The sequence below is a fragment of the Schistocerca piceifrons genome, chromosome 8, assembly GCF_021461385.2.
Source record: "Schistocerca piceifrons isolate TAMUIC-IGC-003096 chromosome 8, iqSchPice1.1, whole genome shotgun sequence".
Classification (NCBI taxonomy): Eukaryota; Metazoa; Arthropoda; class Insecta; order Orthoptera; family Acrididae; genus Schistocerca; species Schistocerca piceifrons.
In genome coordinates, this window is record NC_060145.1 from 275,079,029 (window position 1) to 275,105,251 (window position 26,223).

At 44.2% G+C, this 26,223-nt stretch overlaps 1 protein-coding gene across 1 annotated transcript in view; it reads right to left on the bottom strand.

Moving 5' to 3' along the window:
* LOC124711728 (alpha-tocopherol transfer protein-like) overlaps positions 1 to 26,223 on the bottom strand; it is a 119,907-nt gene that overhangs the window by 34,970 nt on the left and 58,714 nt on the right. The window contains exon 2 of the mRNA XM_047241936.1: positions 3,321 to 3,456. Coding sequence (XP_047097892.1) covers positions 3,321 to 3,450 — 130 coding nt within the window. The 5' untranslated portion in view covers positions 3,451 to 3,456. The remainder of the gene's footprint in view (positions 1 to 3,320; positions 3,457 to 26,223) is intronic.

The following is a 26,223-nucleotide window of genomic DNA, read 5'->3' on the forward strand; positions in this document are numbered from 1 at the left end:
AAAAATCACCATATACTCCAAACTGCTTCAATGTGTTATAAAGCACTTAAATGTGCAGGGCTCGAAATATTACAAATGCTGCGCAAAACACAATCTCATCTCTAGCAACAACAAGAACTTCAGAAAATGGCGGAAACTGCTCACGGCAGTCTATAATGCACGTTCCTTCATGCGAGTCTAAAAACATACCTTGAAGTATTAACCAAACGACATCATGTCTTCCTAGGTACTCTATTCTCTACGTACAACACTCTCAAATACGATCGTTCAGATGGCTGATGTTCCGAACGTGGAAGCATAACGTACCCTTTAAACAAAATGCGAAGTCGTCCCAAGAAATTTTAGTATCCCATTAGAAAATAATTAGTTCCGATTCCACAAACAATTAATTATCTTCTACTTTTCTTGATTGCATTCCGACACCGCATTAAAAAACGGCCAAGAACTTGGATGTAAATTTGGGCGATTCTCTCAGATGGGCAGTAAATGGTGTCGCTACCTACTGAGAGAGTTCCCACTGCCTCTATGCATTTCACAAGTTTCGGAACATATTTCCACAGTGAAATGTAAATTTGTGGAACCACGCCGGCCGCTGTGGCCGAGCGGTTCTAGGCGCTTCAGTCCGGCACGGCGCTGCTGCTACGGTCGTAGGTTCGTATCCTGCCTCGGGCATAGATGTGTGCGATGTCCTTAGGTTAGTTAGGTTTAAGTAGTTCTAAGTCTAGGGGACTAATGACCTCACATGTTAAGTTCCACAGTGTTTAGAGCCATTTCAACCATTTTGTGGAACCACTCGTTCTGCTAAACCTCAACTGATAATATTTATGACTCAATAGAATATAGAGTTCACCAGATATCAGTGGATTAAACATTATTCAGAAGTGCTTTCATGGTAACATTTCTGGCAAGTGTGTAGTTTCTTTGGCATAGTAAAAGAGGGCGTTAAAAAGTGACAGCGAAGGTTGCTAACATACTCTGATGAGGCAAAACACTATGACCACCTGCCTCATGACGCGTTAGTTCACATTTGGAAGGCAATGCAATGCAGAAGCGGTTCTGCATAGCACGGATTCGATGAGGTATATGGCATCAGATGTCTAGGAACAGGCCATACAAATCCCGTAAATTACGGGCCGGTGCTAATAGGCACGGAGCCGATGCCCTATGGTGTCCTATATGTAGTCCACTGTGTTCAAATCAGTAGGACTTGGTGCCCAAGACATCAGTATGAATTCACTTCCATGCTTCTCATCGCAACGCTGCACGATTGTGACGCGGACAGTTTTCCGGCTTGAAGATGTCATCGGCCTCAGGAAGGACATCGAGCATTGAGGTGATCCACAGCAATGCTCACATAGTCCGCGGGGGGCCATGATGCCTTCAGTTACCACCACAAGTTCGATGGGAGCTCAGGCGAACGTCCCCCACCGCACAACACCGCCCATACCAGCCTGTGCCCGTAGTATGGTGCAAGTTTCGAGCAACCACCCGCCTGGATGGGGGAGTATCCGAACTTGACAGTAGCCCCTCTGTAAGAAGAAACGTGATTCATCCGATCCCCCGCTTCGTTTCCGTCGATCCACAGCCCAATCTGGATCGCTCACTGCAATCGTAACTGATGCCGTTGATCAACATGAGAATCCACAGTATTCGTTTCCCACGGTGCCCCATGTTCAACAAAGTCCGCTGAGCGAAGTACTCCTAAACACTTACGACTGCACCAATACTATAATCTTGTCGTTAGGTCTGCCATATATCGCCACCTATCCTTTTTTATTGAGTGGACCTGTCTCCGATCTCCAATTTCCCTTACGAGCCGCAGACTTCGAGCACATTTTCGGCTGATCAGTGTACAGTTTATTTAGAATATTGCCTACGTATAGCTTGTTTCCGACGTTTCATCTGATTTCAGAAGTCTACATATTGTATACGAATGACGACAAAATTTGGGGTTCGTACAAGCGATGATCAAAAAGTTTCCATTTGAGGACGTTGCTGCACCGAATACGCAACGTGGCGTGACTCTGATGCGAGAATGTGAGCACAGGCATGTAGACAAGGGGTTAGTGTGGCTTTCGTGTCTTTTCGATGTGAGTGCCATAAATGCGGAAACGTGGAGTATGGAGACGTTATTAACAAATGCGTGCAAACAGCAGCACCGCACTGTTACTTTTATTTTCTTGAATTCCGAACACCAGTAGACATCCATCGGAGAATGAAGAATATGTATATAGTCTGATCTCTCCTCACAAGATTATTACCCTTCGATCGCCTAAAAAAGACCTTGAAAGGTCAACGATTCCTGTCGGACGAGGATGTGATGTAGGAAGCTGTGGACTTCTTCAGGAAACAGAACACAGTGTTTTACCAAACGGTTATCTTCAACTGGGCGAGCCGTTGGGATGATTACTTCAATGTTCACGGCGATCTTGCCTGATTCGCTTACCGATTCTGGACTGTATGGCATTCGAAAGGAAACTCTTTAATTACCCCTTAACTTCCAACTAAAAATTAAAAGTGTATAGTGGACAGAGTTGTAAGCTGTTGGATCATGCGCCGGCCGGAGTGGCCGAGTGGTTCTTGGTGCTTCAGTCTGGAAACGCGCAACAACTACGGCCGCAGGTTCGAATCCTGCCTCGGGCATGGATGTGTGTGATGTCCTTAGGTTAGTTAGGTTTAAGTAGTTCTAAGTTCTAGGGGACTGATGACCTCAGAAGTTAAGTCCCATAGTCCTCAGAGCCATTTTAACCATTTTGTTGGATCTTTCGGTTCCTGGTAGAGATCTGTGGAGTGCAGGTAGCTCGATCCCTCATTCGTTCACAGCTCAATACACTTTGAGTCGAGATGGCGGTGACAGAGAATCTACAGGCATTTTGTGTTCTGCGTTTCAACAGGTGCAATTCAGTTACAACTGTAGAGTGTCATTTTCATCGACACTGCGCCTCCGCATTTGTCTCCAAGGTCGCATATCTCTCAATACGTCACGTTTGTGAAAGATTCTACGTGCCTCCCGCCCTATAAAATGTGAGTGAGCCGCGACGACACACAACAACAGCAGTGAATGCTATCCCAAATTTTTATCCACATTCACGTAGATGATATAGTCTTTTCAAATCAGATGAAACTTTTTGGGACACCCTCAATTGTGGCAATAGAGTGCACCTCCTTAAGAAAAAAAGCTGCTGTTGTTAACTTCAGATATTTGTCATTTATGCAGCCACTGATGTGATCTCACTTTACAGCCTTCATTTTCGTCTATCAAAAAATTTGTGTACTCACATTCTAGAGCGTTCTGGAGAATTTTAAAAGAATCATCTTACCTGGTATGTTTGGTAAATGAGACTGCTTTGACACCCAATCCCGCAGGTGTTGGAGGTCGTCTTCCTTCAGCTCTGGATTTTTGCTGAACTCGTCAGCTACGGTGATTACCTTCATTTCCGTGGGCGGCATCGTTCCCTATAATAGAAACAAATCATTTTAAAATTCTGCAATTAGCAATATTTGTAGAAGGCATAAAAATTATGTTAACCCCTTTTTTTACTGGTAAACGTATGTTTTGAGTGACAGACTAACACTGGAGCAAAGAATGGCTGCAACCGTGATTGAGGTCTGTGGTTAATCAAGTAATATTATAATCTGACGAAAGGTTGTAGAACTATGAGCACAAGAGCCACCTAACCATATATCATGTCTACGAATAGTTTATCAAGTAGCTACGAAGGCGCCGTGATCTATAATGAACGAAAGAGGTCTACCAAAGTCTTTTACAAGTCCTCACGAAAATACCTACACTAAAATAAAACTAGACGCACACTAACCGAAGGTGCTAAACGCTTCTGAAGATGTAAAGAAAGGTTTAACATTTGCACTGACGGTACTCTAACAGAATATAACTTGTAGGGAAGGAAGTTTAAATTAAACTGAAACGGATATGCATAATAAATATATCAATCATCATTTCAGAAAATTAGTATGTACGGTACTATGCATGATATTTCGCCAAGTAAATCTACTGTGTAATGAAACTATCCCTAATAGAAGACAAAAATCGTTGCCTTCAAAAAAAGCGCACCCAATTACAACAAAAATTTGACTTTCTGATCAGTTAATAGCTCTTATACTTTAACTACTTCAGATGGGGGATAAAATATGACTGTAATTATGATATAAAAAGTAAAACACACAGATTTCGATGTAAACGTGCTACAAAATAGTGAACAAAAAACAGTAAGAGCGGAAATGGTCTATCGCTGAAAATCTGTATGACAATAAGAGTGCTCACTGTACGGTACAGCTATGCAAATTGATGCACATTGTGAAGTACCCTTTCCTAATCGGTTGGAGCGAGTTACGAGAAGAGTAATTCTTTCACGCCCAATTTCAGCTTGGAAACTGGAATGAAAAAAGTAAGAAAAATGGGTGATTTATATTTTACGAACTCAAGTGAAGGATTACTTACTCCCAATACTATGGTGAAAATAGGGCCCAAATATTTTTTAAGCTTTATATTTAGAGCGTAAAACATATGTTAAAACTTGACTCGCTCATTATCGTTCTCACTCACATTCACTCGTTCGCTGACACATCATCATGCAATGCTATTAACGCATTGTATGAAATTCTTTTTTAAAATATAATAAAATGATTTTATCAGGATTAGAACCATAAACCAGAAAACAATATGATATGTTATAAGTCATATGAGCTCTATGTAAAAAGAGAAGATTAACGTACGCGACGCTATTACCAAGTATGATAGCGGGGAGTGCAGTGGTATAAAAGAAGTGCCCCATTATGTGAAGAATTAGAGAACCAACCGAAAGTGACCAAATGATAAAGGAATTTCAGAAATAAAATTAATAAAAGAAAAGAGCAATTTATGCCATCTGAAACCATACTGTGTGTTTTACTTTTTATATCATCTGAAACCATACCTGAACTAATAACAGAAAAAGGGGTATTCTGAAAAATCAACAAAAAATGGCTCTGAGCAGTATGGGACTTAACAGCTGAGGTCATCAGTCACCTAGAACTTAGAACTATTTAAACCTACCTTACCTAAGGACACCACACACATCCGTGCCCGAGGGAGGACTCGAACCTGCGACCCTAGCGGTCGCGCGGTTCCAGACTGTAGCGCCTAGAACAGCTCGGTCACTCCGGCCGGCAAAATCAACAAATATATACTAATCAAACGATGGAGGCCTTCACGGCCAGTATTTGCGTTTTTGCTGTTTTTTGTTTCATCCAGTGCTGGAGTCGCCATAACGGGCTATAATTTCTCAAAAAGCTATTACAGGCACAAAACAAGCTCACGAAGTCGACATGTTTACGCGTAGCCACGCAACTGTCTGTTCGTGTTGTCATCAGAATGCAGCCTCAGATCGCTGAGTAGCGCCGACCTTTGTTATGGGCATTGTTTTAGATTTTATTTGCTTTAGGAAAGTAGGAGACGGATAAAATCACGAAGGCAGCAGAGCACGAAATAGGTAAAAAGAGAAGGTCTACTAGAAACGCTTGGCTATCACAGGAGATATCGAATTTAAGTGATGAAAGGAAAAATATAAAAATTCAACAAATGAAACAGGTGAAAGGAAATACCAACGTCTAAAAATGAGACTGGCAGGAAGTGCATAATGACGAAGCAGAAATGGCTTGATGGCAACTGTAAGCATATAGAAGCATTTATACCGCCTATAGGAAAATTAAATAGACCTTTGGAGACAAGAGAAGCACCTGTTTCACTCAATCGTTGTCCAACGCTTCCTTTGAAACTCTCACCAACCTCAGTTTTCTTTTGTTACTTTTTTTTCAACTTATCCAGGTCCCACCCATCTTCTTAGCGTCGTATACATTTGTAAACTCTTCAGTTTCAATCTGCAGCTCATAACCAATAAATTGCGGTGAGAGTTCACATCTGACCCTTGGAAATGTCTTACTTTTAAAATCTGGTTCCGAAACCTCTGTGTTACCATTATATAATCAATCTGAAACTTTCCAGTGTCCCCAAGTTTCTTCGCCGTATAGAGACTTCTTTCAGAAGTAAGCATACAACACACAAGGTAGATCTAAAAAAATGTATACACACTTTAAAGAAAGGAAGGAAGATTAGGACCGAACGTCCCATCTGGCTATACAGATCACACGTTTTGATATCACAATGAGTGTTGTACAATGGGTGTAGTACAATGGTTGAGCAACAGATGGCAGTAGTGTTGTGACGTGCCCATGTTAATGTACAAAGTGAGGCTGTGGCGCAAATATAACTGTTATTCGCGCAACGAAAAAGCATTTTCAAATGGTAATGGAAATTCAAGAACATCAGTTAAGTGCAACGACACTGAAGACAGGAAAATAGAACTGTACCACCAACACGACCAAGCGTCGCTCGCCATCATTATTGAGTTCGAAACTGTGGAACACTATGCATAAGGGAAGATCAGACAGCGCACTTCCTCCGGCAGTGCCCTAACCTTCAATCCCCGCCCTCCTGCAATACCTGCAATCTCCCCCATCCCACCTACTCCCAAAAGTGTAAAGCCCGACCCCCTCCGACCACTCCTGAACTCACCGCCCCTGTCCGTCCTCTGGACGCCCCCACCCCTCCTGGCAATTACCTTCGTCCCCCCCCCCCCCACCGCTGAGGACATCATCAGGTTCCTCACCATCGTCCTTCAGAATGTTCATCCCTTTCAGCACCCCCACACCCTCCAACAGATCTCCCTCGCTGCCCGTTCCATTTTCCAACTCAAAATGTACGCCACCTACTCCAACAACCAGGCCCATTTCACCTTCTCCCGTCTTGACACCCTCGTCTAAATCCTTGTCATGGCGTGACAGCATCGTATCCTTTTCAACAATATCCGCTCCCTTCCTGCCAACAAGAACCTCTTCCTGCACACCCTTGCCACCCACCGCGTGGATACCTTCCTCCTCAATGAAACCTTCCTCCAACCCCACCACTCCATCCACACCTCACCCTATCTCCTCCACCGCTCCGATAATCCCCTCCCAATTGCGCGTGGCGGAGTTGCCATTGGTCACCACGGCCAGATCCCCGTTCGGCTCCAACCTCTCCTTCCCGACCCCACCGAACACCTGATCTTTAGTCTCTTCTTCCCCGGCCTTACCATTACCTGCGCCACCATCTATGTCCGCCCCAACGCCCCTATTCCTTTCGACTTCCTCTCCCACATCGACCATACCTTCTCCTCCTACGTGATCGCCGCCGACCTCAACATCCATAGTCGTTCCGCTGCCCAGTTACGGCGGTGGGATCGGTTCCTCTCCTCCCTTCAAGGCGACCTCATCCCCCTCCCCCAGCACACCCGTCCCGAATCCAACTCCACTCCTGACGTTATCCTCTCCTCCCCCAACCTCCTTGGCCGCATAACAGTGGATGTCCTGGAGCCTATTGGTAGCGACCATCTCCCTGTCCTCCTCACCGTTTCAGATGGTCGTCGCCCCCGCCCCGACCCTCGTAATGACCCTCCCCCTAAGTACGTCCATGACTATTCCCGTGCCAACTGGAATGCCTACGGGGATACCCTTTCCACCCAGGTCGATAGCCACCCCTTCACCTACCACCACCCTGATGATGTCACCCATGCCACCTCCTTTCTCCAGCAGACCTTGTCTGAGGCCGTGGAGGCCCACGTCCCTACTGTTGCCGTCCACCCCCACCGTCCTACCTTACCCCCACAGGCCGTCCTCCTCCTCCGTGAATCCCGTCGTCTCTACCGTGCCTTCCTCCGCACGCGTGACCCGGACACACTACGACGCCACCGGCAACTCCAGCGACACATTCGTAATTTGCTCGCGGCTAAGAAACGCCGGGACTTGCGACAGACATGCACCCGTTTAAATGCTACCCTACCAATCAACTCGTCCAAGTTCTGGTCGGCCTTCCGTCGCCTTACCGGAACTACACCCTCCCCCTATTATCCTCTTCTCCATGATGACCACCCTTTCCCTGACACCCTTAGTAAGGCTAATCACTTTGCCTCCTACCTCTCCAATGAATGTTCCATCCCCGATAATCCCCAGTTCGATTACTCCCTCTTCTCGGATATCCACGATCGAACTGACACCTCTGTCCCTCCCCTCGCTCCTGGTTTCCAGTACTTGGACAACATAGCACACACGGAACTCAATGCCCCTATCACTACACAGGATCTCATTAATACACTTCGCACAAAACGCAACACCGCTCCTGGTCACGATTGTGTCACCTACCGTCACCTTCGTGAAGCTCCTGTCTCTTTCCTCTCCACCCTGGCCAGGCTCTACAATGTAGTCCTGTCCACCAGTTACTACCCCGACCTGTGGAAAACCTCCTGTATCCTCATGTTCCATAAACCTGACAAACCGCCGTCCGCTGTCTCCTCCTACCGTCCCATCAGCCTTACCTCGGTCTTCAGCAAGGTCCTGGAATCTATCCTCACCCGACGCATCTACCAGCATCTCCGCCAGCACCGCCTCCTTCCTGTTACCCAGTGTGGCTTTCGGCCGTCCTTCTCTTCCGACGACCTTCTCCTTCACCTCACTCATCTCCTTTCCGAACAGCTTAATTCCCGTCGCTCCGCAATCTTCCTCTCCCTGGACCTCGAACGTGCTTATGACCGTGTATGGCATTCCGGTCTCCTCTTCAAGCTCCAAACCTTCGCCCTTCCCTTTAACTACGTCCGTCTGATCGGCTCCTTTCTCTCCCACCGTCCTTCCTATGTCACCATCCATAACACAGCTTCCTACACGTTTTTCCCCTCTGCCGGTGTGACCCAAGGCTCCGTCCTCTTCCCCCCTTCTGTACCTTTTGTACACGGCGGACATGCCGCCGCCGTCAGCCCCCGTCCACCTTCTCCAGTTTGCTGATGACACTGCCTTCCTTGCCCTTGCCCCCACCCTACAGCACTCCAAACACCTTCTCCAATCCCATCTTGACCGGTTCACCGCTTGGTGCCACCAGTGGTTGCTCAAGGTCAATCCCTCCAAAACCCAGGCGATCATTGTAGGCAAAACCACCCCTTCCTTCCGCCTTCCGTCCTATTGCCCTCACTCCCACCATTAAGTACCTTGGCGTCACCCTCGACCGCCGTCTCTCCTGGACTCCCCAACTCCGGAAAATCCAAGCCAAGGCACGCTCCCGACTCGGTCTCCTCAAGCTCCTCTCCGGCCGTACGTGGGGTCTGGAACCCTCCACTATCCTCCACACCTATAAATCCCTCATCCGCCCTATCCTTTGTTATGCCCATCCGGCTTGGATCTCCGCCCCCCTACCTTTTATAAATCCCTCCAAATCCTTGAACATCATGCTCTCCGCCTCGCCTATCGCATCCGTCTCCCCTCCCCCACGTGGATCCTGTACGATTTCATCCCCTTCCCCCACCTCCTCCTTTTCCTTGAAAGGATACGGATCCTGTACACCTCCCGCAAGCTCGATCCTCCTCACCCTCTCGTCTCCCCAATCCTCTCCCACCCCCGCCCGCTGCTGCGCCTGTATTCGCTCGTCCCACCCGGTCTCCATCTCTCCACCCTCCTTACCCTCTCCCAAGGTGGCTTCCGCCAGCTCCCCCTCCCTAATGATGCCCTCCTCCCCTTCATCTATCCCTCCTACCAACCTTGATCCTCCCGCCCTCCTCCTGTGCTTGCTCCTCTGGGCACCCTCCCTCCCTTCTCTCCCTTTTCCCTCCCTTCTCCCTTTCTCCCCCCTCCTCCCTCGGGCCACCCCTCCCCTGTCCCCCTTCTCCTGCCCCCGTCTCCTCAGCCATTGGCATCCTTTTTCTCCCCTCTCCCCCACCTCACCCCTGTTCCCCTCTTGGCAGGTCCCTGGACTCGCACACGCTCAGTGGACAATCGCGCGCCGGAGATCACCAACATCAGTGTTTCATGTGTGCCGTCATGTTTAGTGTTCAGTGTTTCAACGTCACACTCCATCGTTCACCAGTGCCATCGTCTTCTTCAGTGTTTGTGCGTCGTATCAACAGTTTGCAGTGTGGATTATCGTCGAGTGTGAACGGCTCCGCGTTTCTCTTTATGTGTCTACTGTTTTATTGCCCACCGTTCTGTAACTTATGTGTCTTCTCAGTGCTTCTTCTCTTTGTGTATCCTCTGGCTGAAGAGCGGCGTAGAATGCTGCTGACAGCCTGCCTGTTGTACAGGTTTAAAATAACAACAAAGAAAAAAAAAGAAGATCAGACCGGCACAGAAAGAGGTGAACCTCTGCTAAGGTGCTAGACGCACTCACCCGCTAATCACGGAACTCAACACATCAATGTGCACGTGAAACAGGCGTCAGTAGGAACAAACGTATTTTGCAGAGTAAAATGGAAAGTTTACATTCAGCAACTGTTACACACACTGAATGTGGACCACCAAGATATGAGAAGTCAGTTTAGTGAATGGTTCCTCGCGCAGGTTGAACATGATGTCAACTTTGTTTCCAAAGTGGTGTGGCCTGATGAGCGACAATTTAAACTACATGATACGGTAACCAGGCGTATATCCTCAGGTCATGTCGAGCGAGCGGTCAATGTCTGGTGCGGGTTATCAACAAGCGGATTGGCTGGATCTTTCTTTTTCGGGGAAGGAGTTACTAGGAGATGCTCGTCTTATTAATTTTACCTTCCATTCGTGCTTTATTTGATGGAATTCAGAGGCGGGGTGCTAGATTTTTTACCGGTAGGTTCGAAGAATACGTAGGTATTACGGAGATACTTTGGGAAATCAAATGGGAACCACTGGTAAGAAGGCGGCGTTCTTTTCGAGGAGCAGTGTTGAGAAAGTATAGAGAACAAGCATTTGAAGGTGACAGCAGAACTATTCTACTATCTCCAACGTACATTTCGTGGAAGCACCATGAAGATAAGATTAGCGAGATTAGGGCTCATACTGAGGCATACAGACAGTCATTTTTCCCTCGCTGTATTTACAAGTGGAACAGAAAAGGAAACGACTGGTAATGGTACAGGGTGGCTCCACCACAGACCGTATGGCGGCTCGCAGAATATGTTTGTAGATATAATGTAGTCGAACCTATTTTCTTCCAACTAGTTGACGCTCCATCCCGCTTTCATAGGGATGTGCACGCCCATCTGGAAAACAATTCACAGGGAAGTTGGGTTGGAGAAAGGCGTCCTATCGAGTACTCGCACTTTCTCCTTATTTTTCCATACTTCATTTTTACTTGTGGGGTATCCTCAAGAAAGTAGTGTACGGCAGGTAGCCGCGCACACTAGCACAACTGCGACATGGTTCAAAATGGTTCAAATGGCTCTGAGAACTATGGGACTTAACTTCAGTGGTCATCAGTCCCCTAGAACTTAGAACTAGTTAAACCTAACTAACCCAAAGACATCACACACATCCATGCCCGAGGTAGGATTCGAACCTGCGACCGCAGCGGTCACGCGGTTCCAGACTGAAGCGCCTAGAACCGCACGGCCACACCGGCCGGCACTGCGACATGAAACTGACACGGTTTGTCAAGCAATTCCTGTAGCTGCTCTGGAAGATGTGACCTCGAACGTAAGGCACCGTGCTCGGAAGACAATAGAGTCGGATTTGCAGTTTGAACACTTATTGTAATTGTTTTACTTTGAGTCATTGTAATATGATCATAATATATAATTATCTTTATCAAAAACTGTACACTTGTTTTAAATCTAGCCTTATACCAATTAGTGTACGGAAAGCCCGCTGTCTTTTGTAGAGAGGCAAGCTGCTCGCTTAGTGTACCACTAAACCATGTACACGCGCTTATCCGACGTCGCGAACCTTCTCTTCGCGGAAGGTCGCTACAGCAACTGACGAGTACCCGTGCAGCCGTCAGCGGGTTTGTTGCCTACCTCAGCTGACGCGCCGTCGGTAGCGCTATGTGCTGGTCATTGCATCACGAAGGATTTACTGCGCTGTTTTGCCTGAGTCAGAACGAAGAATTACGCTCGAGTAAACTGTCAAACAGTGCGATGGAGTTGTGCATCGTGCTCACGTCGCGATGTGTGTTTCGCATTCCGAAAGCGCGTTCCAAACTGTGTACTTGTTACCGGCCTTACAAACAACACTTTTCTTGACAGCTCAGTTCAATGATTGTAGTTCCCGGTTCCCTACAGTTCCAACTCTTTTCGTTTGTGTGACTTCTTAAATGACATGCGTGCCTAGATCGGTAGACGTCGAAATTATTATTATTATTATTATTTTTTTTTTTTATTTACACACCGTATTATCTCGGGCTAGACACCTGTTCCTACCGTGCGGAAACTGAAGGCGTTCTTGACGAATAAACCGAAAGCTTCCTTGTTATGTATCACTTTCCTCAGAAATAATACTGCAAAAACTGATTTGAATTAATTTATACTTTTTTATCACCTAAAAGAACAAATTCTAGACTAACAGCCTGCGCAACCGAGAGTTACGTTGTGGCACACTGATTTGAATCGATCCTTCCCTTATTTCTGACAAATGTTTACTCTTCGCCTCTCCATATCCGTTTCCAGTTATCTGCCGTGACAATGTGTTCCATCCATTCTGTTAAAAGAACTAGACATCTGGCCCATTGTCTAAGTCTAGAGACTCGCATTCAGAGAGGAACGGAATTCAAACCCACGTTGGTCACCTTATCACTGTTTCCTTAAATGAGGTCAATCGAATACCGGAATACTTCTCTTCATAGACCGCGGCCTTCTCCTCCTCTGTCTTTGCTCAGTTCAAACTAATTCTCTATCTCTAATAATCTTGATTTAGACATAACTTTAAACATTAACTTCTCTTATCCCCTTCTTCTCTTCCTTCCACCCTTTATGTTCCCAGAAGTATCAAGCTCAACCGCTCTTTAATGGCTGAAGGGGGCTAGGACGTCAAACGGGCCGACTTGGAGTAGGAGAGGCACCACACGACATTTTAATTTCCACTTTCTGTGCTTTTACAAATAAATTCATAAAACTTCGTCAGCATTACCGGGAAGGGTACAGGATTCACACTCATAACAGTGGAAGTTCAAAAACATAACAAAATAAATTTCTTTTCTTGTGAAATTTCATCATTTTGTCATTTACTTGTTGCTATACGTACATAATTCTTCGTAAGTATGAGAGATTCTTCGATGAATTTTGCACAGCATACATCTCTAGAATTTATTTAATTTATGGAAAAATGATTGAGCCGTTACATTTGAAACTTCATGTTTAGAAAAAAACTCCTTTTTGTAGTTTATTATCTCAATTTTTAGCAGAGTTTTTAATAGATTTCAAAAATTCTAGATTTTTGCATTAAGAAGTATGTTTAATAAGCAGTGCAAAAATCAGCGAAGAATCTCTCTTACTTATGAAGAAAAGTGTACCTGTAGCAACCTGCTGATGAAGTTTCACAAGTAAAAATTTATTTTGTTATGACTTGGGCTTCCACTGCTATGAGTGTGAATCCTGAATACTTCTTGATCATGCTAAGAAAGTCTTATGAATTTATTTGTTAAAGCAGAGACAGTGGAAATTAAAATGTCCTGTGGTGCCTCTCCTGCTCCAAGTAAGTCTGCTCGTTTGACGTCCTACCCCTCCCCCACCCCCTTCCTTAAGACATGTTCCGTCAACAAATACCATTCTTCTAGTAGTGACTTTTCAGAATTATTTGCACCGAGAAATCCGTGTTTGAATAGACCTTTAGTACTACTCCTAATAAAGTGAATTTGCATGAAAGATGTTGTTTTCCTTTCACCATCCATTTCGGCCACATGACGGACAATATTCAGCTTTTCTACCACTTATACCAAGTCTGGAACCGCGAGACCACTACGGTCGCAGGTTCGAATCCTGCCTCGGGCATGGATGTGTGTGGTGTCCTTAGGTTAGTTAGGTTTAACTAGTTCTAAGTTCTAGGGGACTAATGACCTCAGAAGTTGAGTCCCATAGTGCTCAGAGCCAACTTATACCAGATGTTTCAGGAGAAATAAATATTTTAGGAGGCGGTAACATAGATTTGTTTGCGTAAAATGTTCCATATAACATGTACCCAAATTTTATTCGTTATGTAAACATAGCTAACAGAACGCAACCGAAATAAATACTCACATAAGATGTTAAGCAAAGGTAAGTTATTAAGTTCAAGAGTCATTTTCATAAATTCCTCCTCTCCCATCAATGCACTTTCGAATTCTCTTGACAACAGACGAGTAGCTCTTCTGAAGTCTTGGCGTTATTTTATAAGGACAGCACCATTAACAATCTTAACGATCAGTCTTTCTATTGTGTTTAATTTGTCTCTGTAGACTTAGCCTTTGAAGCATCATCACGCGAATAAATCTAAAAGGTCAAGGTCTGGAGACTCCTGTGGCCAAGAAACGTGACCGTTTCTGCTGATGCATATTCCGGGGACTGTTAGAGTAAGCGCGTGCAGGAGCAAAAGAGCGTAGCTATCTTTGTAGACAAAGGAATCTCTTCAACAATGCTGGAAGCTCGTTTTCAAGAAAGTTTACATAACATGGCCGCGTAATGCGATGCGATAAAACAACAGGTCGAATCAGTTGATTATCATACTAAGAATTTACAGAGAATTCTTCTTGAAAATGAGTCTCCGCGAAGGTATGTGGGTTTTCGTCGGACCACTGATGCGACTGACGAGTGTTGTCGATGACGCCACCAGTGGCAGTAAATGTATTAATGGGATTACTCAGCGATTTGCTATCAGCCAACGAAAAAGCTCCAAACCTCTACGTTCACCTCGTTCTTGAAGGCGTTGAGTCAGCTGTAAATGATATAGGCCGTACATACGTAATGTCCTTCATAATTTTGGAATAGGGATATGTGCGGAAATTTTGCGTTTGTTTGTTGAACGACTACGTCTGCAAACTTAATGTCTTGCACTTCATCCACATTCTGTCCATTTGCACGTTCAGATGAAAATGACTGTTGGACGCAGCACCAGCCTACGAAGTTTAGTGAAAACACCACTTGAAACTGGTGCTCTGCTCAACTTCCGTATTGTATACAAGCAGCACCAGTGCCGTTTCCATTACAAAACCCGTACTGAAGTAACATCTCGACATACTCAGCATTTGTAAATACGTGAGGAATGGTTAAAATTTGAACCCGCTTACTTTATTCAAGACTTGATCTTCCTCCACAAGTTTAACCTCCCTTTCTCCTCCCAGTGTCTCCCATTACCAAACTGAAAATTCCTTTATGCGTAAGGATGTGTCCTGTCAAACTATCTGTTTTAGTCACATTGTGTCACAAATTTCTTTTTTCCTCATTTCGATTCAGTAGCTCCACATTAGTTACGCAATCTACCCATGTAATCTTCAACATTCTTCTGATACATCACTTTTTAAAAACTTTTATCCTCTTCTTGTCTGAACTGAAATGCTTACCATCCACGTTTCAATTCCATTTAAGGCTACACTCCAAGGAAACACTTCCTAACACTTAAATTTATATTCAGTGTCAACAAATTTCTTATTTTCAGAAACGCCGCTGCCAGACTGTACTTTATATCTTCCCTACGGCGTCATCGTTACTTGTTTCTCTGCTCAAATAGCGAAGTTCATCTACTATTTTGAATGTCTCCTTTGCTAATCCAATTCCCTCAGCAACGTCTGATCCAATGCGATTACATTCCATTACCCTGTTTTATTGTTGTTCGGATTCATTTTTTAATCTCTTTCTAGGAGACTATCCATTCCGTTCAACTGCTATTCCATACCCACTGCTGCTTCTGACATAATTACAATGCCATCGGAAAATCACAAAGTTTTTTATTTCTTCTTCCTGAATTTTCAAATTTCTCCTTAGTTTCCTTCACACTTTGGTCAGTGTGCAGATTGAATAACGCCTGGGATAGACTTCTAATTTGTCTCACTCCTTCATCAACTATGGCTTCCTTTTCATTTCCTTCGTCTCTTATAACTGCATTCTGGGTTCACTACAAGTTGTACATAAATTTGATCCACCAACAGGATTGGAACTAGCTATTTCCTGGGTCGGGCACGCTGCACTAGCGTGCCGTTACGACCTCGGTTTCAAAGAAAAAAATAAAATGTATTTACAAGTTCCTTTAAAGAGATTCTGAATTTTTCCCAATGAAATGGCACATACGTGCGATAAGCCAGCTGATGATTTAAGTCTTACTGGTAAAATAACGCGTATTATGAAAGTGTTAACAACAACAACAATACTGCCATTCCAGTAGGCTACAGCTGTGGCGCAGTAATTTAGTTGCTTTTCTCGCATTCTGCAGAAGCCACTCTCGCAAGGGAACCATCGTACCTGTTAATCACGGATCTTAATGAGTTTTAGGAAGGCTGCAGAGGGACTTGAACTGAGTACCTGGCTAGCAGCGTTCAATGCGACGGCCGTAAGTTTCCAGAAAATCGATGTTGGAAGTTTTATGCGTACCCGCTGTACCTGTAACGGTAGACATCTTAACACCAAGTGAAAGTAGCGGAGCGGCTCGGGTTCACGATGGCACAGGTTCAAATCCAGCATCTATACGTATTTTTCTTCACTTTAATCGTACAGTATATCGTTTAATAGTATATGTCATGCAAAATTATTCAGAAATAGTCATTTTAGCTACTGTTACTTCACTAACAAATCAATTACAGAAAACTGTCTTCAGATGTGTATTCCGTTCGTTGCAGAATAGATTACAAACCGTCGTACTCTCTATGGATTGAATCGCTTGCTGTGCCAGAAGACAATTCCGGATGATACGTGTCGTAGAAGCAACTAGAATACAAATGCGTTGAGCACCACGCACATTTAATGAAAGCTACTACTACCTTGCTGCCACACGGATGTTACAGAAGCGATACCGGCGAACATAGCTCGTTTAGATTCAAAAATATTGTTCTTTCTACGGTCAGCTTCGATGCGAACCACGCGTATTTGATCATTCCTGTGAAAGCAGGCCCATTAAACAGATGCAGATTTTTTTTTAAAAAATGTGTTTTATGCAGTCGTCCCTCTGAGCTATTTCTTTGTTGTATTCTGTTCATCATAAGAATAAACCTGATGTAAACAAACACAGACGCGATGATCAGTCAGAAACCGTAGCACACGTACACTGGTGTAGTTCCGCTCTTGGAAGTAGGTCTTACTTATGTGTTAGATATCTTATTACTTAGTTGCGTGAAATGAAATTTTAGATAATAATAATGGTTCAAATGGCTCTGAGCACTATGGGACTTAACATCTATGGTCATCAGTCCCCTAGAATTTAGAACTACTTAAACCTAACTAACCTAAGGGCATCACACAACACCCAGTCATCACGAGGCAGAGAAAATCCCTGACCCCGCCGGGAACTGAACCCGGGAACCCGGGCGTGGGAAGCGAGAACGCTACCGCACGACCACGAGCTGCGGATTTTAGATATTCTAATGTATTAACAGCCATCAACTTTTTTCTTAATCTCGCTTTAGCTATGTAGTTTCTGTTTAAAATATTGTGTACTGTCACGGACCCCGTACTGTTGTGCTCTTATTGTCGCGTAACACACTGTACGAAAATGGCCGCGGCTGCTTCCCGCTCCGTAGAGAAACACTCATGTGGAACATGGTTAAAAAGTGCCGAGAAATGGGTTGTTCTTAACGTTTTTCATAAATTTACAGATAAAATCGGCATTGAACTTTTTCGAGGGACTGTATTTAATACGGCTGAGATTCAAATGCACACTGGATGTATAGTGGAATCAGTAACGTAGTAGAGACATATTTTGATGCCGTTCACGGATCATTGGATCTAGTCTCACGTTGGGCATTTTTTTCTTTCCTTTTGTACTACCTTCATCTCGTAATTGTAATATTCGTCATAATTTTTAACAATAATGTACGTCTTCTTATTTCTAATTACATATTGTACGAAAAATTTTTGTTTTCATTTCAAATATAACTGTTTCACTATCGATATTTTATGAAAGACTGTTAATAAAGGTTGCTTAAATTAAGAAAACATAGAAATTTAATTTTTTGGACAAAAATGAAAAACCAAATACTCGTTTATTTGGACTATGTCCGTTGTTTTATACCGCACATGTAGTCACACACGAACCAGTGTGAAAAGTGTCGTAGAAACATGAGAAACAACCTTTTTCACAGCATCGAACACTCCATACAAATGCTGCATATTTACATTTGCCACTGTACCATTATAATATGGAACCAACGGAACTGATCTGGAGCGAAGTTAAGGGATTTGTCGGGAAAAATATCAAGACTATTAAGCTGCCACATGTACTACGACTAATGCACGCAGCTTTTTCACACGTCGCTGCCGAACGCTAGCGCGGTATAGAACGGCACGCCATAAAAGAAGAGGAGAAAATGCGGTGCCTTGGTGGCTTCGTGGATTCTGTTGTTGATCGACTCGTTATCGACAGTTCCAGAACTGAAATGAAGTTCTCGGACTCGGATAAGGAAGGAGCTAAGAGATTATCAGACGATTGACCATAATTAATGTCTTCAGTATTCAGCAATACGGTGAAATCCCTGCAGTATGCTTTTTGCATCACACATAGCTCTCTCAGAAAAATTACATTATGTGTAAGTTAGAAATTTTCATCACTCTTCTTTGTAATTAGAATACTATGTTAGGTGAGAACGAGAGCATTTTATGCCCTCCATCTGGTCACCTAAAATGCGTGCGATAGTGCTGGAATTTTGCCGAATATTATTTCATTCTCTTTAAAAATTAAACGATATTCGAAACCATATTGTTTCACTGCTCGTCTCTTTTTACGTCTGAACTGCAGATGCCCACATCATTGCAGATTAGTTGGACCAGTTAGCTGGCTGGACTGTGCTGTCCAAGTTAATGCTCCGGTAAAGCTGTTGTCCCACATTATCGCTCAGTCTATGTGCGTGTAACACAGCATAATACGTATCCTTATGATCGTACTTGCCTGTACTGAACACAGCTTGGCTTCCTCTCCATGTGGAACGAAATGCAGTGAGAGAGAAGCAAACACGGAAGAATACATGGTGTCATGTTTACATCAGGTTTATTCTTATTATGAACAGAGTATTGTCTGTAGCAAGTTGGGAACATTTTTCGTGGAAATTTTAAGCTGCTTGTAAAAATGAACATCATACTGTTGGCAAAGTGGAGTAAATTTGGGTAAGATAGTTGTTACGATGTAGGTATTTGCTTTTCTTTAATCCACAAAGATTTGATCGCAAAGTCTGTGGTCGGTATACGCCTCCAGAGATCAGTATGCGTCCTACCCCCACCGATTCGTATGCCCTCTCCCCCCCCCCCCACCCCACCCCTCCTCCCCCATGACAAGAATCCACAGAATTTTATCCGAATATTTGACATCGTAATTACGAATTACAAACATAAAACGCATTTTTAGAATGTTAGCTGTGATGATTGATATACCAATAAAATTACTACAGCGAAAATGACCGTTTTTGAATAATTTTACGTGACATGTACTGTTTAATGTTACTATCCACGAGAAAAATGAAAAGAAGAAAAATCTGAGGATAGGATTTGCACCAGTACCATCAGCGTGATAGCTGTGAATCTTGGCCGCTGCGCTACTTTTGCTTGGTCGAAACAGGGCTGACGTTACAGATACATGAGGTAACCATAAAACTTCAACATCGATTTTCTCGAAAACTAGGGACTCTCGCATGAAAACCCGCTAGCCACTCAGGACGGGTCACTCAACGACACACCCCAGACTCATCAAAATCTATGACTAACAGGTCTGATTGTCCCTTATCAGAAACTCATCAGTACGCATTCCCGTTTATGTTCTACGTTGTTTCCGCAAGTCCACCGCCGAGCCCCTAACCCATATTTTTCGTGTGACCTAGAGATACGTTTCTAAATACATCGCATTCGACGAGACGATAAACTCATGTCTTCCTCCAGACAGACGCCTTTGAAACAGGTTAACGCGCCGGGACAAGATTAAGTAACGACTTCACAAATGACCTGCAGGAAGACCTAGGCAGCTAATCGTCTTCCCTAGGCAGTTACCAGACCTACTGCCAATGGACGTTAAATGGATGTTTACAAAGTTTTCGGTAAATCAGCTCCGACACATTACGCCGGTCTACTGATAACAAAATATCCATGTAGAGTAAGAACAGTGCAACCCTGTAACGTGCCAACGTCTACGACTCGTTAGGGTTTTAGCATGTCTCTTAGAGCAGGTGTGACTTGGTTAAAAGAAATTCAGCATTTTCTCCGTTAAAAAGAGGGCATCACATTAAAATTGTAGCTTACACTCTACATTGACGTGCAGTTGCATCATATCCACCGCCATTACTTCAGAGCAGACAGGTGAGTTCATGATGTGTCTGTACAGCTTTCAACGCTGATTATTTTAGCACCGTTTCATACATTTTCCATTTTCTTACCGAACTGCTATTGTACAGCTGTCTGTTTGTATCCACTCTCTCAATTTACATCTTAGTTTTCGCGATAGTTCCTGCCTGCAAGTTGAAAATCATATTATATTGAATCTTGTGTAAGAAGAAAAAAATGAATCTTCATTTTGCAGAAGGGACCACCCTCAAAGTACTTTAATGATAAGCACATACCAATTCAAATATCTTAAGAAATGATCTAATAATGGAATGTTATTCTTATTTTTGCTCAATAAAAGCCACCTATCTTCCGGGCTCAGCATTTGAACTATTTTTCTTAAAATACACACCCAACTTCGGCTCATAAGACTATGTCTTTCACGGATTAAAAAAAAAGAATTAAATATGCTACTTAGCCAACTTCATAGGAAGTCTAAACCTTATCACCATTGTTTTCTTTTTCTCCTTTTGCAAATTTGTGGTAAGTTCTATGAGACCAAACTGCTGAGGTCATCGGTCCCTAGGCTTACACATTACTTAATCTAACTTAAAATAACTTACGCTAAGGACAACACACACAAACCCATGCCCGAGAGAGGACTCGAACCTCCGACAGGGGGAGCCGCGCGAACCGCGGCAAAGCGCCTCAGACCGAACGGCTACCCCGCCCGGCCTTTTTTTTTATTTTTTCCTTTCCTCAACCGACTTATTCTAGAGCGCAACAAATTGAGAACAAATGAAACTTAATTCTCTCAGATAGAAAACGCAGAGCGAGAAATGACGTCTGCGCCATCAAAAGGAAAGTAAGTCGTCGTCTTCTTCTTCTTGGAAACTAAAATCCTTTTTGCTAAAAAAATATCCTTAGAAACCAAAAGGCACTGTATCGTAAAAATCTTACAACACCACAAACTTTTTATCAAAAATGAAATCAATGTTTCGAACACGGCTGCAGTTGGCAACCATTACAGAATAGCAGGAATAAAGCACAGCTAACCAGTCGCAATAAATGATGGTTTGCAAATAACCTTGACCACGGTTTCGACGGATCTAAACTCGTCTTCTTCAGAGGGTCAGGCAAACGTCATATTAGCAATTCACTCAGTAAAAGCTGTCTCCACGTGGCACATATCGGCAACGATCAGTATGTCCATATGTAAAAATCAAGGTCCCTTGAATGAAGGGCTTGTCGTATCAGTCATCACTTAGAATAACAGTCCATGTTAGTAGCTACATGCCGGCATGTAGCTACTGACCGTCGGAACCGTGGTCAAGTTCATTTGAAAAGCACCATTTATTGCAACTGGTTGGCTGTCCTTTATTCCTGCAGGAAAATAAAATCTCACACGGAAGTAAAATTCTTCTCGAAAAATAAAGTTTTTTCGGAAAAAAATCTTGCAATTTAACTGTACCGTCCGTACACAGTGAACTAGTTACTTGACCGAGCGAGGTGGTGCAGTGGTTAGACACTGGACTCGCATTCGGGAGGACGACGGTTGAATCCCGCGTCCGGCCATCCTGATTTAGGTTTTCCGTGATTTCCCTAAATCGCTCCAGGCAAGTGCCGGGATGGTTCCTTTCAAAAGGCACGGCCAATTTCTTTCCCCGTCTTTTCGTAATCCAATGAGACCGATGACCTCGCTGTCGTGTCTCCTTCCCCAAAACAATCCAATCCATCCAACTAGTTACTTGTTTCCCCATTGTTGTTGTTGTTGTTGTTGTGGTCTTCAGTCCTGAGACTGGTTTGATACCTCCCAAACTCGAATAGCACAGTGCTAACGAAAGACGGGCATACAGGCTGGATTTCCAGTGCGTTATTGCATAGTTCATAATTTTCACAAATTTTCATCGTGGTTTATGAAAAACGCCATCTTTCGTTGTATTATTTTGTGAAACAGAATGTTCAAAATGTGTGTGAATTCTTATGGGACTTAACAGCTAAGGTCATCAGTCCCTAAGCTTACACACTACTTAACCTAAATTATCCTAAGGACTAACACACACACCCATGCCCGAGGGAGGCCTGTACCCTCCGCCGGGATCAGCAGCACAGTCCATGACTGCAGCGCCTCAGACCTCTCGGCTAATCAGAGATGGCTCTAAGCACTATGGGACTTAAGATCTGAGGTCATCAGTCCCATAGACTTAGAACTTCTTAAACCTAACTAACCTAAGGACATCACACACATCGATGCCGAGGCAGGATTCGAACCTGCGACCGTAGCGGTCGCGTGGTTTCAGACGGTAGCGCCAAGAACCACTCGGCCACTCCGGCCGGCGCTCGGCTAATCCCGTGCGGCTTGTGAAATAGAATATTTCATATAGCTTCAGAAACTTTTTCAGCGTTAACATCCCCTCCGATAATCTGCATTCCTATTGTATTTTGAGAGGCTACAGACGGCGAAGGCTCCATCTGCGTAAGAGAACGCTGGGTCAGTACGGTCGTGTCGCCATCTCACTGAGACGCCTGCAGTCCTCGGTACGTGCGCAAACTCTGGAAGCAGTCCTCAATACGCCCTGATCAAGCTGCAAGCGACGACTCTGTGCCACCTGCAAAGCTGGCGTGCCAAGCACTGAGGCCTGCATACGGCCAGCTGCTGAGACGGCCTGCGCTGTGGAAGTGCAGTGTTCTGATACCCATCCCTGAAACTTATTTAGCTTCCCTAAGTGGACTCTGGTGAATTCCGGGATGGTCCCTTACAAAAGGGCAACGGTCGATTTCCCTCCCCATTTTTGTCCAGTCGGGGCTAACGCTGAAGTATGTCAACAGAAAATCAACCAGGCATTGAAAATTATTTATAAGCTAAGAAATAATGACATTGAATTTTGCACCAGTAGCTTCAATTAAAAAAGCAAATGACTAACAACCCAAATAATTATCAACACTAGATCAGAGTTAGTATATTCAGACATGCAGTAAGATGACGTTATCCAGAGGCGACCCAGTAAAATAAAAGGCAAGAAATATATATATATATATATATATATATATATATATATATATATATATATATGTTTTCAGGTTCACTGCATAGACAACCAGTACTAAGGGCCTTGGCGTAAACGTATGTGTTCACATCGAAATAATCTTCTTTTGATTAGTCACATTAATGTTGCTACCAATAAAGGCACAAGGCGTACAATATTGGGTACGCTAAAGACTATCAGATCAGACACGTTGTCAAAAGCAAGACCAGACAGGAAAGCTGCAAGGCACAAAAAGTTCAATTCTTTTTCTTTCTCTCATTAGACGGGAAGTAAATGAAATTATTTTATTCTAGACGGGAAGGTTATCGTCGAAACGCGTTAAGTTCAATCATTATTTCTTTTATTTATTCGACGGGAAGGTTTCAACGTTGCATCGATAACGATACCGGTGAAGCAAAATTCAAGATTTTCGTAACTCGACCAGTTACAACCCAAAAAATAAGGAAAGAATTGGTATCTCTCGCTCTACGGCAAAAAAAAAAAAGACACACCACGAAGGAATTATCCGAATGAGACTGAAATCGGTAGATGTCATGTTTACGTACGGATAAACAAATCATTACAGTTTCGAAAAAAATTATGATTTATTCAAGCTTCATAAATTAAGCAAGTGAATAACGAGTTGTCTACCGCAGACCATTCTGCGAGCACTTATTCGGCATTCGTCTTGGCATTGATTGATAGAGGTGTTGGGTGTCCTGAGGGATATCGTGCCAAATTCTGTCCAGATGGCACATTAGATTGTCAAAATTCGAGGGCCCTGCCTATAAATGTTACAAACCTTCTCAGTTGGGGAGAGATCCGGTGACTTTGCTGGCCAAGGTAAGGTTTGGCAAGCACGAAGACAAGCAGTAGAAGCTCTCGCCGCGTGCTGCCGAGCATTATCTTGCTGAAATGTAAGCCGAGAAACAGTTGACGTACCGCTGTACTGTAAGGGTGCCACAGATGATAACCAAAGGGGACCTGTCTTGAAAAGAAATGGCATCCGAAACTATTACTCCTGGTTGTCGGGCTCTAAGTCGGGCAACAGTCAGGTTGATATTCCACCGCTGTCTATGGGAACTCCAGGCACATCTTCCGTCTGGAATATCATTGAGTGGAGTAGAATTCTCTTCAGTGACGAGTCCCGCCTCCAAGTGAGCCCCGATGACCGGCAAAGATGTTTCTGGACACGCTCCAGACAGCGGTGGGACATCAAACTGACTGTGGCCCCCCATACGTCCCGCCAGCTGGAAGTGATCGTCTGGGATGCGATTCCATTTCACAGCAAGACCTCTTTGGTTATCATCCGCGGCACCCTTAGAGCACAGCGGTACGTCGACGATTTCTCGGCTTACATTTCAACAAGATAATGCTCACCCGCACAGGGCGAGAGCTTCTACTGCTTGTCTTCGTGCTTGCTAAGCCTTACTTTCGCCAATAAAGTCACCGGATCTGTCCCCAACTGAGAAAGTTTGTAGTATTATGGTTAGGGCCCCCAGATATTGATCATCTAATGCGCCAGTTGGACAGAATTTGGCACGATATCCCTCTGGAGGAAATTCAACATCTCTGTCAATCAGTTACAAGCCGAATAACTGCTTGCATAGGGTGAAGAGGCAGATCACCGCGTCATTGACTTGCTCAATTTGTGAAGCTCTTTCTCTTGAATAAATCATCCAATTTTTCTGAAAAATGGTTCAAATTGCTCTGAGCACTATGGGACTCAACTGCTGAGGTCATTAGTCCCCTAGAACTCAGAACCAGGTAAACCTAACTAACCTAAGGACATCACAAACATCCATGCCCGAGCCAGGATTCGAACCTGCGACCGTAGCGGTCTTGCGGTTCCAGACTGCAGCGCCTTTAACCGCACGGCCACTACGGTCGGCAATTTTTCTGAAATTATAATGATTTGTTTGTCTGCACATGTACATCACATCTACAGATTTCCACCCCATTCTGTTAATGGCGAAGCTGCTTCTCGGATCACCATCTTTTCTCCTTTCCCTGTTCCATTCACGAATGGAAAATGGAAATTAGCGTTTGGCGTCATTGGCCAAGAGGCCCCTAGCGGGACAGGTCCGGCCGCCTAGGTGCAGATCTTATTACATTCGACGCCATTGGGCGACCTGCGCGCCAGATGTGGATGAAATGATGATGATGACAGCACAACACCCAATCCCTGAGCGGGGAAAATCCCCGACCCAGCCGGGAATCGAACCCGGACCCGTAGGACGGCAATCCGTCACGCTCACCACTCAGCTCTCGGGGCAGACATTCACGAATTATGTGTGGAAAGTATGATTGTCGGTAAAGCTCGATGTGACATCTATTTTTTCTGATTTTTTTCGCCGTGATGACTGTATAAGACATAATTAATAGAATGCTAAATGTTGTGTTTTTCGCTTCTTCTTGGAACATACACTCACGGAATTCTAGCAGAAAATTTCCGCGATGCACAAGGGCTCTCTTGTAACGTCTGGTAGTGAAGATTGTTGCATTCCTGTAACGCTCTCGTGCCAAGTAAACGATCACGTGATGAAACGCGCTCTCTTTATTGAATTTTCTGTATCTCTACTATTAATCCTACCTGATAAGAGTTCCAGACTGATAGCAGTACTCAAGAAAGCCACTTATTTTGTGCATGACCTATATTCGCTCAAGATTCTCCCTCTGAATCTCAGTCTGTCATTTGCTTATCCTACAACTTTCTTTATGAGGTCATTCCAGAGGGTAACCCCTAGGTATTTTACGGCTTATAGCTTTCCACAGCCGGCGGTTCTAGGCGCTTCAGACCGGAACCGCGCTGCTGCTACGGTCTCAGGTTCGAATTCTTAGGTTAGTTAGGTTTAAATAGCTCTAAGTCTAAGGGACTGATGACCTCAGATGTTAAGTCCCATAGTGCTTAAATCCATTTGAACCATTTTGAACCATAGTGTTCCAGTAATTTC